The following is an 18,655-nucleotide window of genomic DNA, read 5'->3' as shown; positions in this document are numbered from 1 at the left end:
TTTATAAATATTGTACATTTTTCATTTTTTATATGATTCACATAAAAAAATTACAGATCACCGGCCATATCTTTTCAATACAATTATATCTAAATTTTTCTCTTGGAAAAGGAAAAACTGAAACAAATTTAGTACCAAATTGTTTTTATTAAAATTAATATAATAATTTTTGTTCTAATATTTGATAAATGCAAAAATTCCGTTAAGTGCGAGAGCCTATTTTCGTTTGTTTCTTTTTGATTATAAAATATAATGCGCACCTATATTTACTTTAACATGCAGCAGCAGTCATATGTAGCAGTGCTTTTTGGCGTGAGCACATCAATCAAAGGCCGTATGAAGGCCATGTTTTGTATCCAATACATCCATACAGTAACATACATACAACATTTATGCACCTATACATACATAATACACAAACACCTAAACCCCTACGTGCATTTCTATTCATCCACTCACACATTTGCTTGCTTTTTTCAGGTTTTTCAGGACAATGTAGCGAACAAAAGCGAGTAAAATCGAAAACCGCGCCAACCAACCAACCACCAACAAAATGGCAAGCCAAAACAACTACAACAAAAAGAGCACATGCCACGAAATCGTACTAAATTAAATATTTTCTGCAAGCTTTCAAAAAACATATGATGAACAGCAACAGCAACAAAAAGAAAGCAAGAAACAACAACAGTTTGAGAGAAAACCCAATCAATATGTGTGGGGAAAAAAACAACGAAATGAATGAGCAATCGGGCAAAGTGAGAAAGAGTCGAAAGCAAACACAATAAGCAGTGAAAATGAGCTGCAAATTTGAAAAAAAAGATAAAGTGATATTCAGGAATTCATCAAAAAAAGTGTGGAAATAATTAAAATGAACAAAATAGCAAAATCGGAAAATCGAAAAAAAAAATAAGTTAATTAAAGTTTAAGGGAAAAGGTTTTTGGGTAAAAGCAAATGAGAATTGAAGTGGAAAAAATCGAAAAAAATTAATTTCTTTGAGTTTGCTAGAGTTTATTTTCTGTTATTGAATTTCAAGTTATCGTGAATCGAGTTCAACAGCTGAATAAGCTGAGCATATATCTTAGTCCTGCTGCATACTGCGCTGCGTCAAAGCTTCTGGTTGCTTTAAATTACTTATAAGCATATTCCCATTCCTCAATTCTGAACGCTCAACACTGGCCACAGGATTTAAACCAACACTTACCAATTTCGAAAATCCTACGCTTTCAGTGGTGCCCAGAACCACAATATGGAACATGAGAACCTATTAACACCATTCAACACTCGTTACCGAGAATGGGCACACATAGAGGCAGCCTTGTGAAAACTTTCAGACACGTGATACAAATTTATAGGAGCATGCCCAGGACTCTCATGCTCGTACTCTAGTAATAGTTTCGAAATTGTTCCGCCCTTCCATTAGAAATGGAATTTATGCCTTTGGAACACTTTTTTTTGCCTTGACTTTATTTTTGCTGGAAATATGGAAATGAGAGAAGTATAGAGTATGACTATTTGCACGTTAGAAGGCGCTGGTGTCAATTTAGATTACTTAATATAAATCCAAAAGAAAGCATCAGTGGACATGAGTGCAGTAAAAGAGAGATAGGAAGGAAGTTTTGGTGAAACATCACCAAAGATGATATACTACTCGGTTTGACCTTCAGCTGTGGGGATAAACGAAATTGAGCGAATGATTTCAGCTGCCACGGGTACTAGGTAGCAGCTAATTTCACACAAAGCGTATTCCTTAAAGGTAGTGTTACTAGACCAGCAACCATATGTACTACTTTGAATTGTCATGGCAAAGTATTGGCAAAGTAGAAATCAAAGAATGAATTCGCTTTGTTTTATTCTGTGCTGGCAGCCATATGGGCAAGGCGAAAAAAAGCCAGCTGATTTACCGATACCACATTTAATAGATGCGGCTTGCTTTCACAAACTCGTCCAATTAGTTGTTGTTCAGGCGCCAACGAAGCCACATGAGTGGTTGATTTGATTTTTTTCGTTTATCACTAACACAACCCAGTCTTTTCGTAAACAAATCGTCATGTCATAACCTCAGTGACGTCATAAAATCAGCTGATGCTGTGAAATTCACTGAGAGCCAGTTAAAGGTCTCATATCAATGCATAGTCCTTACTATAATAAGAAGGCTGTGGTAAAAGTGACGGTTTTACAAGAGAAAGGGAGAAATGGATTGAAGATAAAATCCTTTTTTATTGGGCTTAGATTTAAGTTATGAAATTTCATATCCCTGACTTTTAGTATAAAGTAATAAAAGGACATATTCTTGTGACAAGCCGAACAGAAAACTGTCTTGGAAGTAAACACGTTGGAGTGATGGTCGGTGTTATTAGAGGACACAACAAATGGGGTCAGCATATGACCACTGCTGATTAGCTGTCTCTATCTATATCCTCTATCTCTTTCTTTCTGTTACTCCTTTTCTTTCCTCCTTGACTATCTACCCTTTTACTTTCCAGAGCATTGAATACAATGGGCTATTTTATAAGTTGATCGATTTTGGCCACTAAGTGACACTAATTATATTATAAAATAAATTTTTAATAGATACAGTTAATGTGAAAAATCTTAATTTATTTTTATACAAAAAGAACCTCCTAAAATACGCAGTTGCTTCGTCAAAAGCCCAAATATTTGTAAATGTGCGTGTTTACTTCATTTCATAGCACTGAAATTTGACTTGATTTGACACTTTAATAAGGCCACAAATATTTTGATCAAGGAAAGAAAATGAAACGCAGAAGGGGCTACAATGAAATGAGCACAGCGAATGTGCATAAAAAATAGAAAAAAAAATAGAAAAAATAAGTGCGAAAAATTCGGTGAATAAGAAACAACTGAAAACACTGAAAAAGTAAATCCCAAGGGGAAGTTGTTAAGAAAAATGAGCAGCAGAAAAAAAAATTTAAAAATGTGTTACCGAAAAACTGAGCCAGGAAAAATCGAAGGACACAATGAATTGAAATTTCACTAACAAGAGCTGGAAAAACAGTAGGAAAAAATCAGCTGCCTCCGTAAGAAAAGTGAAAGCAAAACGCGTGAAACGAACTAATACACCAATAAACCAATACAAAAACAATGCGAACAAAAACGTAACGACAAAATTTCAAACTCAATGAACGAGAAATTATCACTACCCGCAGCCACACCTATTGAACCGCTGCAACAACAACAACAACATCAACAGACCAGTACTTGTGCGACCATTGACCGCGCGGATTATCATTACGAACCAACGCAGCTACTAGCGACAACATACACACACGAAAGCACGAACAGCAATAATGACAAAGCGAGTGGAATTGATGTGGGCTGTGTGGTGGATGGCAGTGATGGTGGAGCAGCAGCTGCAACAATCGGAGCTGGAGGTGCTGCCGGCAGTGAATTGTATCGTTACGCGTCGGTAGCAAGTTTAGGCGGCGGCTCAACAATGCTGGGTATAGACGCCTTCATGGCGGGCACATCTCCTGCTCCAGCTGGTGCGCCTCTAGCGCCACCTGCGACAATTCTGAAAATTAGCAACAATGGAGGCAGTGGCAGCGGCAGCAAAGGTAGCAACTTGAACAGTCCGCACAAGCAGCAGTTGGGTGCACCACAGCGCGACAATTTTTGCGGTTGCTTTGGCAACGGCAGCCCGAATGAGGGCGTTGGGGTCGACGATAAGCAGCAATTGCCCGCGTTGACTTTTTGGCCCGCATTGTTTGCCAATTTGGGTATTTGCACGCTACTGCTCGGCTATCTATTCATTGGTGAGTACACATTAGAGATTTCGTTTTTGACGTTTTTGCTTCGTTTTCCTTTCGTTCGAATTATTCGTTTTCCGATTTTTTTTGTTTGTTGGTGGGATTTACGCGTTGCTGGCGGATTTGGTTGTTTGCTTTTGTTTGCTCATTCTAATTTCATAAATCAATAGATTGTGGGTTTTCGTGGAGTAGGCTGGATGTGGTAAGTAGAAGTGCGCCATACTCGTGGGAGGATGAGATTTAGGATTTGAAAAAGAAAGAAAAATTTAAAATTTGTGAAATTGATTGAGAGGCTATTTCATGAAGCACTGATAAAAGGTGATATAACGTATCTAATTTTCACCCTGTGCCAGCCATCTTGAGCTGTGACGTAGAGCTAATTTTAAGAAAAAAGAATGAAAATAATTAAATTTGAAGTTGATATGTTCATATTTTAAAAAATGAAAATTATTTCACATTTAGTCAAAATTAAGAAAAGAATTTAAGGGATAAGAAATTAAAAAAACAATTTTTTGATTTGTATGAAAATATTATTTGGAATTAAAATTTTCCTATTTTGGAAGTCTGCAGTTTTTGGTCAATTTTAGAAAATGAAAATTTAAAAATTGAGTTTTGAAAATTTTAACATTAAAAAAAAAGAATTAAACAAATAAGATTTTATTTAAAATTGAAATTCTCATATTTCTAAAACAAAAAAAAGTATTTTGCATTATCAAACTTAAAAAAAAACTAATATTAGAATAAAAAAAAATAAAAAAGTGATTTAAAAAAAAAGGTACATTTGAAATTATAATTATCCTATTCCCTAAGTTTACCATTTTTGGACAATCGTAGCTGATAGAAATAGAAAAAAAACTAATTTTGAAAATATTAAGTTAAAAAAATTAATAAAATAAAACAAATTAATTTGGAATTGAAGTTCTAGTTTTTCAAAAATTAAATTTTTTTTACATTTGTTCAAACGCCTAACGTAAAAATGGAAAAAACGAATTTTGAGATTAAAAAATTCAAAAAAAAGATATATTTCAAGGATAAAATTAAAAAAAAAAAACAAATTTTAAATGTAAAGAAAGATGAAATAACTTCTGGTCATCCAGAAATTTTTAAGTTATTTTATATTTGGCCATACGTAGAAGATGAAAAAAAAAAATTAATTCGAAAAACAAGATAAAAAAAAATAATAAAAAAATGCAATAATAATAAAAAAATTACAAAGTTGCAGTTGAAATTTTTATATATTAGAAATTAAAATTATTTTACATTTAGTCAAAATTAACGTATTTAAGAGAAACAAAAATTTTAAAAAATTATAGTTAATAAAAAATTAAATAATGAATAATTAAATATTAAAAGAAAATTGTTTATGATTGGAAAAAAAATAATTTATTAAGTTCTCATAACTCAAAAATCTAAAATTATTTTACGTTTGGTCAAATTTAGAAAAGGAAAACTGAAAATAGCAATTTTTAAAAATTTTAGATTCAGAAAATTAGATTCAGAAAAAATTTTAAGATTTAGAAAAGAATTTATAAAAAAGGAAATTAATTAGAAATTTAAATTTTCGTATTTTAAAAATTAAAAATCATTTTACATCGATCCACTACCACTTCTACCTGCCCACCAAGATTTGTTTGAAAAAAAATATATATTGTATATATGAATTTAAAAAATAATAAAAAAATCCATTTGTATTACTATTGGTTAAATTTAGAAAATGAAATAAATGAAATAAAAATAAAATTTAAGTAAACAAAATAAAATAAAATGAGATAGGGGATATCTCATATTAAAAAATTTATTTTGGATACAAATGCAAAAAAAAGCATTTTAAAATTAAGAATATTTAATTAAGAAAGAAAAAAACAAAAATAAGTTATTTGAAAATAGTATAAAAATAACAAAAAAAAAAGAAAAAATAAGAAAAATTTTAAATTATAAATCTCTTATTTAAAAATATGTTAAATTACATTACATTTGGTCAGTAGTAGGATAAAAATATTATAAGCGAACTAAATTTTAGTTTTTAATTTTTTTATTGTTTTTTAAATTCGTTTTAAATATAAATTTTTTATGGTTTTTTGTTATTCTTTGTTAAATTTGTTTTAAACTCTGAGAATTTAAATTTCACATTTTGAAACTAAAATTTTTATTCACGAATTTAGGAGTTCTTTCAATTTAATTTTAAAATTTCCCTAAAGAATTTTAATATTATTTCTAATGTTGTTGAATTTATAAATTTTTATTGGTAACCAAAATATGGAAAATATATAAAATAAATAAAAATTTTAATTTGTTTCGCATATATTGATGCACTTTTATTTTTTCTTCACCACTTATTTTCGCCTGTTTATTAAACCACTTTTTCAGAGGCTCGAACAAACTGCACTAACAAAAAAGCCATGAACCCATTAAAAAATTTCAAATCTCAATTACATTTCTCTTTGCCACAGGCTCATTTCTATTCCTCACCATAGAAACTTCCGGCGACGGAGGCAGCGCAGCGGGCGTTGTCAGTGATCCAAATGGCTGGTCATACGCGCACAATGCATACATATCGACACAACAAGAACAAAAACCACACAAACACCCAGCTGAAACGAGTTTCGGCGAAGCGCAGTCAAAGTTATACAAATCTAGTGAACCGTTATTGGATGTGGCAACCGCAGGAGGAATGCGCTTGCAAGGAACTACTGCTGCTGCTGCTGCTGATGGAGAAAAGCCACATGAAAGCAGTAGCAGTGGCAACTTCCACGTGAATATGCCCAATACGAAGAGACAGGTAGCGGTGAATAGTACGCAAACAGTTGCAACGGTTGCTGTGCAATTTGATGTGATTGCAAAACCGGAAACGGAAACATACATTGACAACAAGCACGCCAACAAGTTGGGGCCAACGAACAGCATGACGCCGCAACAGTCAAATGACGCTGCCGCTGGTATAGCTACATACGAGTATTCAACACTGCGACAAGCCTATCGAGTTGCTGCTAATACCATGGAAGCTGCCATTGGCAATGACATTAACGGCGATGATGTTGATGTTGATGCTGAGGTTGGTGCTGGTATGGCTGATGGGGAAGGGGTTGGCGAGGTGATGGCTGCGGCCGATGGTGCATGGGGTGGTGAAAATGTGGCGCTGAAACGTACTGTGGAGAATATTTGGGATATAACGGTTTCATTGAATATACTCTACAAGGAAAATTGGACTAAGTGAGTAGCTATGTAATTAAGCACTGGTAGGTGAAATGATGGCCTGAAATTTGCTTTGCTTATTCATTTATATTTTCCAAGAATCAGAAGAAGGGTTAGTTAGCTGGTTGCTATGCTTTTTTGTCGACCTCAGGTGTCAAAGTAGTTTTGCTATATTACGTGATTGCTATATTTGCTATATTACGACTCCGAACGCGAGCTGTTTCTTTTTCTGAGGAGCGAGCCTTTTCATGGCGAAAATACACTTGCGGTTTGCCATTGCCTGCGCACTCTCTAATGGCAGTCACGTACCAAACCATTCGGCTACGCCGACCGCCTTAAGTGGCATAGTTGATCTTATCGAGTTTGTCAGTCTAGTCGTCGTGGATCCATTATGTGATCCATTCATCTAAATATGATTTGCGCGCACATCCTTTGCGGGGTATTTGGCCGAGCTCCTCCCTTAATTTATGATGTGCATCTTGATTCTGTTTCACAAATGGAGGTATCCGCATTCCATGCCACCTCCTAACGGCAAATGATTTTTTATAAGTACCTTTTTTATGGCAAAAAACACTTGGAAGTTTGGCCTTGCCTGGCGAAGGGTAACCTGTAGTAGAATAAACCTTTTCTATCATTTCACATCCACAGTGGGGTTCGTATCTAGGATCTATTGCGACATCACTTAAAAGAGAATTAGGTGACTATTTAATATTAAAATTTTTATGCATTCCAATAGTCCTATTCTACTAATGTCCAGATGCTAATTTAAGTGACTTATGGAATTAGTTGCCAAAATATGGGCATTCAAAGACGAATTTCTTAATCTTCTCTATAAAACTACTCCATTCAAATCTGCTCTGTGTCAGTCTTTCGACTTTAAGCTGGAGGAAGATAAGATATTTGGAATCATTTTTCAAAGAGCCCCATGTGTTAGCTGGCCTTCCGAGCTTTTCTTCTCATTCTTCCTTACACGTTGTAGTACATGAAAATTTTGTGAGATCGGTGCCTTCTGGACCTGCCAGTGCAGATTCAATTTTTTCCACTTATCACGAAGAGCACCGGCTTACGGTGAGATGCGCTCCATAAATCGCCATTTGAGATACTCTGTAGCCAGCATATTTTGTAAGATTAAATAAAACAATTCAGTAAAACCAATTTTTGTGGAGTTTCAGTGAATTTTCACCGGTCGTTCATGTGTTTTGTTCGTTTCGCAGCCACAGTTTGACGCATTGGAAGACATCTCAGCAAGGATCGGAAATATCTGCTTAAATTCGCAATAGAAATAGGGACCATGCGAGTGGAAAATTTCATATGTATAGCTAATAATCTCCATCTGGTAGCTCTATGGACCGAACCGGTCTATGCGTGACTGCAAGTCAACCAGTTCAACTTAACCTAACCTTTATAGAGTTTTAAAAATCATATCCAGATGCCTGCCTGTCTCAGCTCTATTTTCTATTCATAATAGCGACTATTTCGCTTATTGATTTTTTGTCGGGAGAAGTTTTTTCTTTCAAAGGATACTTCCGGCAAACTACCGTCACGAAAAGCTAAATAATTGCCATGGGGATCTTAGTCTTCAGTCCAATGAAATGAGAATTAAGTGAACATTTTATTTATATTATTATTATTTGGGGGTAGGCAGCTCAGAGAAAGGTTGGAGCTTATCAGAGAGGCTGGGTTTTTAACGAAGTTTTGACACTTGTTAACTGTTCTGAGCTAAGATGTGCACACTTCGAGTACTGCAATGCACAGCATCGCTGGTAAGCCGAAAAAAGCATAGTGCTAAATACTGATTTTTATTGTAACGGCGTACTTTCTTATAGGCAAACACGCTCAGAGACTAGACTTGCGGAGTCAAAACGACTGTACAAGCTGTCTAAAGGAAGAAGAGAAAGAGACGATCTCGCATCTTTTGTGCGATTGTCCTGCTCTTTACAGACGTAGACTCCGCACTTTACGTAGACAATTTTTTAATGAGTTGAAAGATCTTAGTACTGAGGAAATCAGCGATAGTCTAAAATTTTAAAAAATTCACATAGGGTTTAGGCAGATAAGGACAAGTTCACAATGGGTAGATTGAAATATGGCCTGAGTGATTCTTATAGTTGACAGGCGCTACAACCTAACTTAACCGTGAGCACCGAAAACTTGCAGATGCCGTCATCTTGCTTATAATTTTTCTGCTCAGAATTACTCTTAGAGAAATATTCTCTTAATCTTCTTCTTGATTGACGCGATAACCGCTTACGCGATTTTGATCGAGCTTAAACAAAGCCCACCGGTCGTTTCTTTCTCGTGCTAACCGGCGCCAGTTGGACACACCAAGCGAAGCCAAGCCCTTCTCCACCTGATCTTTTGAAAGTAGAGGAGGCCTGCCTCCTCCTCTGTTACCACCAGCTGGTACCGTATTGAATAGTTTCAGAGCCGGAGCATTTGTATCTATTCGGGCGACATGGCCCAGCCAACGAAACCGCTGCAACTTTATTCGCTGTGCTATATTTATGTCGCCGTAAAAGTCGGAGAAATATTCCACATTCGACAAAACAGATCACTTTACCGCTCTAAGCATCGAAAGGCTAAGATCTTTATATTTTGCATTAACAGGAATAGATTTTTAGTACTGGATTATTCTGTGATGTACGCCTGGATTTCCTGATTTCTTTTGCTGACATTTCTTAAAAGGATTCTGCTATCGTTCCCCTGAGATTTAAGTTTCAAGTTGCTGTTAAGAGAGCCTCAACCGCCAAGCATCACAGCAGTATAAACTTTTAGGCTAACGAACTCACTCGAAACTACTCAATTTTTATGTATGTGTGTTGTGCTGTTTTCGTGTTTAAGTGCAGAATTACCCAGAAACCATATAAATTAAAGTAGAAACTTGCTAATAAAATGCTTAAAAGCATTAAGATAAAGCACTCGAGTTTAATTGTATTTTCCTCTTATAAACTTTAATTGAATTAATTTTAATGCGATTAAACTAAATACTTTTCTATCTTACCATCCCCGTTCTGCTTCTTGTCTGCATTTCTTGCTACTTTTGCCTTGCACATTCTTCGCTTGTGCACTCACACTCACACTCACACACGCACACATGGACATATAGATTGGCCGCCTTGGAGATTAATAAATTTCAGGATCAATTAGTCAAACGGCTTGTCATGGATTTGACTCTATCAACGGCGACAGGAGTAGTGGGGGCAGGTATGCCCGCAACAACAATGAACGATGCATATTCAAGGCAACAACAGCAGCAACAACAACTATACTCACAACAAGATAACATTGAACAACATCAGCCATCGCAGCCGTACGATTATCACAACATGGAATCGGCTACAAATAAACATTACGGCAATGATGCAGCTCAACAGCGTCAACAACAAAGACAACGTGAACGTTACTGGCATTTACAAGCGGCACGACAACGTCAGTGGCAATTGCAAAAGCAGCAACAGCAATTTGAGTGGAATTTCGCAACGTCATTTCTGTATTCGCTGACCGTGGTGACGACAGTGGGTAAGTGTTGGCTAAATTGTTTGCAAAAAAAAGTATATATATATCAATTATTTATGTGAGTGCTTTGTAAATAAGGGTATTTCAAAAGTGACGCCTATATGTTAGTAGTGAAAAAGTCCTTTTTTAGGTAAATTTAGATATTTGTTAAGTAGGCAACTATATAATTTTATGCGATAGAATAAGGCGTTAAAATTTATGAAACTTATTATGAAATTAATCGAATTTGAATATCAACAATTTGCGAAATTCGTGATTTTTTTGGTGCAAATATTCCTCCGAACGAGTCGAAAGGTAGGTGAAAAATTAAAAAAAACTGGTACTCTCAAGGATGAAAAAGGACTGACAGACCAAGAGCTGTTGATGCTCTGTTGAGAATATTGCTGCTGTAGCGCAGAGTGCTGCTGAACAACCTGCAATATCGATTTCTCAACGTTTCCAACAATTAGGTATTTATGAATCAACTGTTTTGCGGATTTTTCGGCGACATTTAAATGATGTAATTTTTATATATACAGTCTGTCCAAAAAAAGTGTGACCGGTGAAATTCAAAGTTAGAGTTTCATTATACAAAAATGTTAAAGGTGGCAAGTATAGTAGGCCTATCCATTCCGGAATACACATTGCCTAATTTGCTACTTTTGTGAGAAGTTTACGAAATGAGTCCGGTGTATTAAAAATGATTTGAAGCAGTGTTCCTATGTACACACCCTGTCGCGTGTATATGCAGCAAAATATTTGAAGAAGTCGGAGACGTTCAAAAAATGGGTGCAATGGTATAACGAAGTTAAAAACGTAGACGATTTCGTCGAACGATGTCCACAAAATATACCTCTCGAAAGCAAGAGCAGAAAATCATTGATTTGTTTGTGACATAGTCGAACTTATCGTTCAGTGAAGCTGACATAGTTTACATGCAGAAGACCTCGAATTGAGGATCACATTAAAAAAAACCGCGGTTTGCATTATCCCACAATGAAAAAGGACCTGACTGAGCTAAGGCAAATCCAGTATACTCGTATTTACAGATGAATCTTCCTTCTAGGCCAATAGTTGCATAAGTCGGTGCTGGTGTATTGTTGATAATCGATAATTTCAACGAACTGTTAAACATCCAGTTAAGGCTCCTGTTTGGGGCTCATTCTCCGTAAAAGGATTTCAACGTTTATTTGTGCTTACCGCCAATTTGGATGTGGTTTTGATGTATAAAATTTACTGAAAAGCATTATTTTCATCAATTGATGCTTGGATTTCGTCGAAGGCGCTTGGAAGAACTAGACCAGTTTGGATTTTACAGGAGGACAACCATCCCAGCATCGAAGCCGAATAGAGTCGTATAGAGTGGAAACATTAAAATAGGATACTAATGTTGGTTTAAACTTCACAGGCGGCTGATGCCTACCATCTTGGAAATGTTTCGGCAAAAGTTCGGTTAGGTTAGGTTAACGCGACTGGCATTAAGCCACGCATAGACCTTGTGGTACCTAGCGATACCAGATGGAGACTGAGCTTTATTAAGATTTAGAGTAGACATTATGTAGGATCTCAACGCATTTAGTAAACCTAAGCACCTCAGGTGGCTCTGTTTTTAAGATATCCTCCAGACCCTCAAACTGTGGGGCTCTTAGGCATTTCGAGCGCGTTTTTGATAATGTCGGACAAGATGATCTAAAGTTTCCCTTATATTATCCCTGCACTTCTTGCATTTGTCGTTGCTAGCAATCCCTATCTTGTACGCATATGCAATAGATTATGACTTGCCAGCATACTTATGTTAGTTCTGCAGTCTTTTCGCGAGAGTGTAAGTACGAATTGAGTCAATTTTTTGTCTTTAGTTCTACACATTCGTCGTTCAGATTAGTTTACTTAGCATGCGCTTGCGTTTTCATACTGTCGTCCATTTTGAAGTAAATTCTATTTAGCGGTTTTTGTATGTCGATCTCTTGTTCAAAAGGTAGATTAACAGCACTTTTGACTATCTCATCCACTATTTTGTTTCCTTCGATGCCTTTGTGACCCGGTACCCAATAGATACACAGTCCTCTGTTTGCGGCTAGCCTTTCTATGGCTTCCCTGCTCCAATCAGCAACGAAGCAACATGAGTGAAGTCTGTGTGGTTTTTTTCGTTTATCACCAACACAGTCTCAGTTTTCCGTAAACAAATCGTCATGACATGGCCCCGGTTACATCAGCCAATCAGTAAAATGCGCTGAGAGCCGGTTAACGGTCTGATATTGGTCACACCTTCTGAATTTGTTTCACCATGGTACGAATGGGTACTGCAGCACTGAAAGTATTCATTGTGAAGCCTGTTAGTGAAGGCAGAGCAAGTGAAAGTACTCCTCCAAGTGGATGATAATTTGGGCTCAATTGGTGTTTTTAAATAGCACCAGTTGATTCTAGTAAGTAATGAACGGCATGCTTTGCTGAATTCTTCCAAACTTTCTTAATCGATTACGGCGCCAAAGGCTGAGAAATCACTCAGTAATTTCCATATTTTCTCTCATAACTTCTACGTCACTTCATATTTTTTCATCACTTCTTAAATGTAAATTTTATTTGAACATTTCTTTTTTGTTATTCCAGGCTACGGCACCATTACGCCACGCACTACACTCGGCCGCATGGTCACCATTGCGTATGCTACAATTGGCATTCCACTCACGTTGGTGTATCTCTCGAGCATCGGCAGCATTTTGGCAAAATTAGCCAGCGGCTTTTGTGAGCGTCTACTATGTTGTTGTTTTTGTCGTGCGTCTCCCAATAAACGTCATACAATTTGTGGCTTTAGTCGACAACAGGTCTCGGATAAAAAGTGTAATCTCAAACTGCAACAGTTACAAAAGCATCATCACCAACAACAGCAGCAGCAGCAGCATCCGTCGAACTCAGCTCAGTTGGCACAACAACAACAGACAACGCAGTCTACACAATCGGCACACTTGCCCTACTGCTACGTGCGCCCCCCGGCTGATGATTCACTTAGCTATGCTGAGCACTCACCACTCTCTGCGCATTCCGGCACGCGCAACAGCAGCGCGCATACACTACGCTGGTCGCTAGCGCTGCCGCTTGGCTTCTGTGTGCTGCTCTTATTGTCGTACGTTGCCTTCGGCTCGCTGGTTATTGCGCTAATGGAGCAGTGGCCTTTCTTCGATGGCATCTACTTCTGTTTCATGAGTTTGACGACAATTGGCTTTTGTGATCTACTGCCGGGTGCGCATGTGCGCCCTGCCACCACCGCCTCCACGTTGGTCGTGTGGTTCTGTGCGGCGTACATATTGAGCGGCCTAACGCTCACCTCCATGTGCGTGAATTTGTTGCATGATGAATTTTTGCAGCGTATGCGTGTTGTGGTGAAATTCAAAAAAGTTGCCACCGGCAAGAACACAGCGAAAGAGCGAAATTTCTTTGGTGCACCACCTTGACGATGCGGCGAAAGCTGTGTGGGTGCGCGCGCTGGTGGTGGCACAGCTGTTTGCAATGCAACTTTGTCATCGAGACTGCTGCATGGCGATAGCTTTCTGCGCATGGTGGCATTGTTTCTGCGGAATGGAATACGGATGCAGCAGCGAACGAGCGGGCGATGAAGATGCAGATGGGTGTGTGTATGTGAGCGTGAGATGTGGAACGAGTGGATCGATATATGAGATTAAACCTGTGCCAAACGTGATTATTTTTTAAGTGGTGAGTATGGTGATGATTAAGTATGGTGAGTATGATGGTATGATTCCCATTTATTTAGACGTGGGATGCTTGTTTGGGATTTTAAGAAAGTTTGTTTAGCTTAAGGAGTTTATATAGATACCATGGGGTCCAAATTTTTTCCTACTTGAGAGAAAATCGTAGTTAGCCTTTATAAATTCAGTGTTAAATGTTTCGAAAATTCGTATTTGGAAAATACCAGATTTCTGCTAAAATAAAAAGAATATTTTACGCCTTAGTTATAGTCAAACTCAATTAAGTAAGTCTCGAAAATAGACTAAGAAAATTACTTTTATGAGATTAAATTCTAAACTAATATTTGGTGAGCCCGTAAGATGCTTTAAGAAATCCTCAGTCAGTCCCGATAAATTAATTTATGTAAAGGAGATTATTTATCAATATTTTTAGGAGTTCGTTAGGACAAATTAGTTAGACCTTGTGAGCCCAAAAAAATGGACGATTGTCATAATTTTTTTTAAATATCTTTTAGAAATTGTATTCAAATGAGGCATATATCATACTGAAGGGTAACTCTCGAAGAATACATTTTGGTGTTTTTTATTTTAAAAAATGTTTTTATTTATTGTTAATCGCCCCTCCACGAAACGCCCTTTTTTAGAAGAGGCTTGCGGTGATCACGGTAGCGCAAGAGCAGCTCAACTGAAACCAAAAAAATTAAATGATTATTGCAGAAAAATGTTTTTTTGTGAATCTGAACGGTTTATTTACTCAAAAAAAAATTTTCTCGATATGAAAACCACTTTGCACCCAAAAAAAAAAAACGATTTTTGAGGATGAAATAATAGGTATATGAATAAGTTCGTGCGGTTTTTTTCGAAATTTGAAACTTTATTGACGTAAAATGGTTACAAATTTAATATTCAAAGTATTGTCCATCGCTTGCTACTACTTTTTCCCATCTTTCTGGCAATTCACGGATTCCCTTTGTGAAAAATTCGGTCGGTTTTGCCGCAATCCACGAATCGATCCATTTTTTGACTTCATCGTAATTACGGAAGTGCTGGTCAGCCAGGCCATGTTGCATCGATCGGAAGAGATAGTAATCGGATGGCGCAAGGTCTGGACTATACGGCGGGTGGGGTAGGACATCCCATTTGAGCGTTTCTAAGTATGTTTTGACCACTTGTGCAACATGTGGCCGAGCATTGTCATGTTGCAAAATAACTTTGTCGTGTCTATCGGCGTATTGCGGCCGTTTTTCTCGCAGTGCTCGGCTCAAACGCATCAATTGTCGTCGGTAGACATCCCCCGTAATCGTTTCATTCGGTTTCAGTAGCTCATAATACACAACACCCAGCTGGTCCCACCAGATACACAGCATAACCTTCAGGCCATGAATATTCTGCGCCGACGTCGATGTTGAAGCATGGCCAGGGTATCCATACGTTGCCCGACGTTTTGGATTGTCGTAATGGACCCACTTTTCATCGCCAGTCACAATTCGATGCAAAAAACCCTTTCTTTTGTGCCGTTGAAGCAGTTGTTCGCATGCCATAAAACGGCGTTCAACGTCTCTTGGCTGCAATTCATACGGCACCCAATGGCCTACCTTTCGGATCATTCCCATGGCTTTTAAACGTTTGGAAATGGTTGATTGATCAACTCCCAAAGTTTTTGCAACCTCTTCTTGCGTTTGAGCCGGATCTTGATCGAGCAATTCCTCCAATTCGGTATCCATGAACTTTGGCGGCGCACCCTCGCGTTCTTCGTCTTCCAAGCCAAAATCACCACTTTTAAAGCGTGCAAACCACTTCTGGCACGTTCGCTAGAGCATGCTCACCATAAACTTCCACCAAGATACGATGACTTTCGGCTGCTTTTTTCTTCATATTAAAGAATTCCCCGCAAAAACACATTATTTGGCACGAAATTCGACATTTTCAAGTGTGGTAAAAATATTGTTGTTTACGCTTCAAATAAAAAACTTATACTGACATTTGTGCCTTACGACAGTAGCTCTCCAATGAATGTTTGGAAATGTGGATCGATGGAATAATAATCAAGTTACGCCATCTGTTGTAAAACCGCACGAACTTATCCATAGACCTATTAATTCGGCACATTAACGGCATAGAACCTCAATTATGCCTCAGCGTCATCGAAAATTTGGACCATCGGATGGAGGTGTCCCGCCGAGGCCAGTTGGCCGATATTTTGTTTCATACATAATTGAGCTATACCAATATTATCATAATAAAGAGAAATGTCAATAATTTCCTAAAAAAATTGTATTTTATTCAAAACCAACACCGGCCCTTAAACTTAACCACCCTTTATAATTATATGGCTTTGAAATTATTGCCCAATTTCGGAAGGATAAGTTAAATAATCTAGAAATTGGAATTTTATTCACTCACAATTTATTTTAGTAAATCCTGAAATTATCGAGGAGTCAAATATAAATTGATTTGGCATGCATTTATTTGCTCAATTTAGCTGAGTGGAGTTAAATAGAGTGCTTCCGCAAATTGGAATTTCAGTAAACTCCTAAGTCATTTTAAAAAATTTCGAAATCAGGTAATAATTCCAGTGACTGTATAAGTTTTTGTACACAATTAATTTGCAGTGAAAATTCTTATCGCAGCTTAGGTTAGTTAAGTAAGATTAATGCGGTTTGAAAATTAGATTTCCGGCAAATATTATATAAAAGTTATTTTGACAATTTCCGATATTAAGCACGTAAAACCGAAAATAAAATGTTTGTATAATTGTGTTAGAAATTTGCATAATTCAGTTTAGTTTGAAATTAGTACTTTAGTGTAACCAAATTAAGTTAAACAAGCAAAGTAATAAATCCCGAAACTAGCACGCAATCCTGATAAGTAAACTTAGACCAAATTGGGAAAAAGTGAATATTTCTTTAGCCTCATGACTTTGAATGGGGCAAAATGATTTCTCAAATAGTACATAATTTTTTTTATTGGGATATTTATTAATCCACCAATTCACAGTCCAGAGTTAAAAGAGTCAAAAAATTTCTTTTTTTTAATTTGAATTTTGTAAGACTTATTACTATCATCAGATAATTTTATGAGTGTAAATATACTAATATTATATTAAAAATAATTTGATTAGTTTTCCCCAGTTTAATGCCTTCTCTTCAATCCTCTTCCTCTTTTTGTCTCTTTCAGTTAGTCGTACTTAAGTGCGTAAAAAAAGTGTGTTTCTCTTCTTTATATTCTTAAAAATAAAGATACTTTCGATTGATTCGTAATTCCATTTGATGCCGCACAAAAGTGACGTAGTGACAACGCCCGGCGCAGACAATGAGTCGCGCAAAAATCAACGCCTACCCTCTACTCCATGAGCCATCACCAAGAAGCTGTGTGAAAACTGACACAATTAACTCTTGGAAATTTAAGCAGCAGACGCTGACAAAACGTGACCATAACGAAAATTTAATTTCAACGTAAATTAAGTTGAGCTTAAAACTTTGTGAGCTCCACTCCCCTCATCGTATCACATCGAATTATTCTGTAACTTCGACGCTACCTTCAAACGCACCCGCACATAGAGGGGGAGTGAGTGAGAGATTATGCCACGAGTACGTGAATTCTGCGCTCAGTACAGTTCAATTTCGTGAAGCTTTGTGAAACGTGACAGCAATGCGCGGCAACAGCAACAACAACAAGAACAACAACGTTTTCTTATTATTTTTATTGCGGCGCACTAAGGAGGCAACATCGAGAAGGAGTAGTAGGGTAAGGAAAATGCGCAGGCGAAAGTTGACAGTTGCTTGACAGTTGACAGTGAAAGTTAAGCTGCGGTAGCTGCCACAATTGACAACTCACAGCTGACGTAGTCGCTGTCACTGCGGTTGTGGTCGGCGGAGTACAAGTCGTACATGCGGAAATGGGGTATGGTGAATAGCAGCGGATGCGATGGCAATCTTCACCGCTGTCATTTGCATATTTCATAATATATTTGAAATGAGTGCAAGGAAATATACGAGTATAAGGAAATGTATATTTAAAATTGAATTTAAATATTTATGAAATGTGTTCAGTTGTATTGAAAATATTTTAAAAATATGAAATAGAAAAAAACCTGCATTTATTATTTTTAAACCGTAGCGTGAATTAACATTAAGTTTGTTAGAGTGTGCCAGAAATCATTAAATACGTCTATAAATATTTGAAATATTGTATTAAATTTAAAGAATACAGTAATGTGCGTGCAAGTGTGTGTGTGCATGTACAAGAACAACTTACGAAATAAAAAGCACGAAAATTTAATTTTCGCAAATAAAAATATTAAATCACATAATTATAAATAATAAATAAATAATGTGTTTTACTTGTGACTTTATATGGATTAGGGAGAGAATATTTTAAATTTGGTAAAAAAGTAACTAGGTGGGATTTTTCAAAAAATGGCTTTTTAGTAAGGGCAAATTTCTATCAATGTGAAATGCATTTCCGCAATTCTTGTATTTTTTTTCTGTGTTTTGTGA

At 36.8% G+C, this 18,655-nt stretch overlaps 1 protein-coding gene across 1 annotated transcript; it reads left to right on the top strand.

Annotated features, from left to right (window-relative positions):
- The first annotated feature begins 2,909 nt into the window (after positions 1-2,909).
- Positions 2,910-18,305, top strand: LOC129239449 (uncharacterized). The gene is made up of 5 exons (XM_054874944.1): positions 2,910-3,774; positions 6,219-6,978; positions 10,067-10,479; positions 13,063-14,163; positions 17,334-18,305. Exons 1-4 carry the CDS (start codon positions 3,141-3,143, stop codon positions 13,902-13,904), a joined length of 2,649 nt encoding a protein of 882 aa, XP_054730919.1. The 5' UTR covers positions 2,910-3,140; the 3' UTR covers positions 13,905-14,163; positions 17,334-18,305.
- Positions 18,306-18,655: the final 350 nt, after the last annotated feature.

This window comes from Anastrepha obliqua, chromosome 2 (genome assembly GCF_027943255.1).
Source record: "Anastrepha obliqua isolate idAnaObli1 chromosome 2, idAnaObli1_1.0, whole genome shotgun sequence".
Taxonomy (NCBI): Eukaryota; Metazoa; Arthropoda; class Insecta; order Diptera; family Tephritidae; genus Anastrepha; species Anastrepha obliqua.
This window is presented reverse-complemented; position numbering and strand designations above follow the sequence as displayed.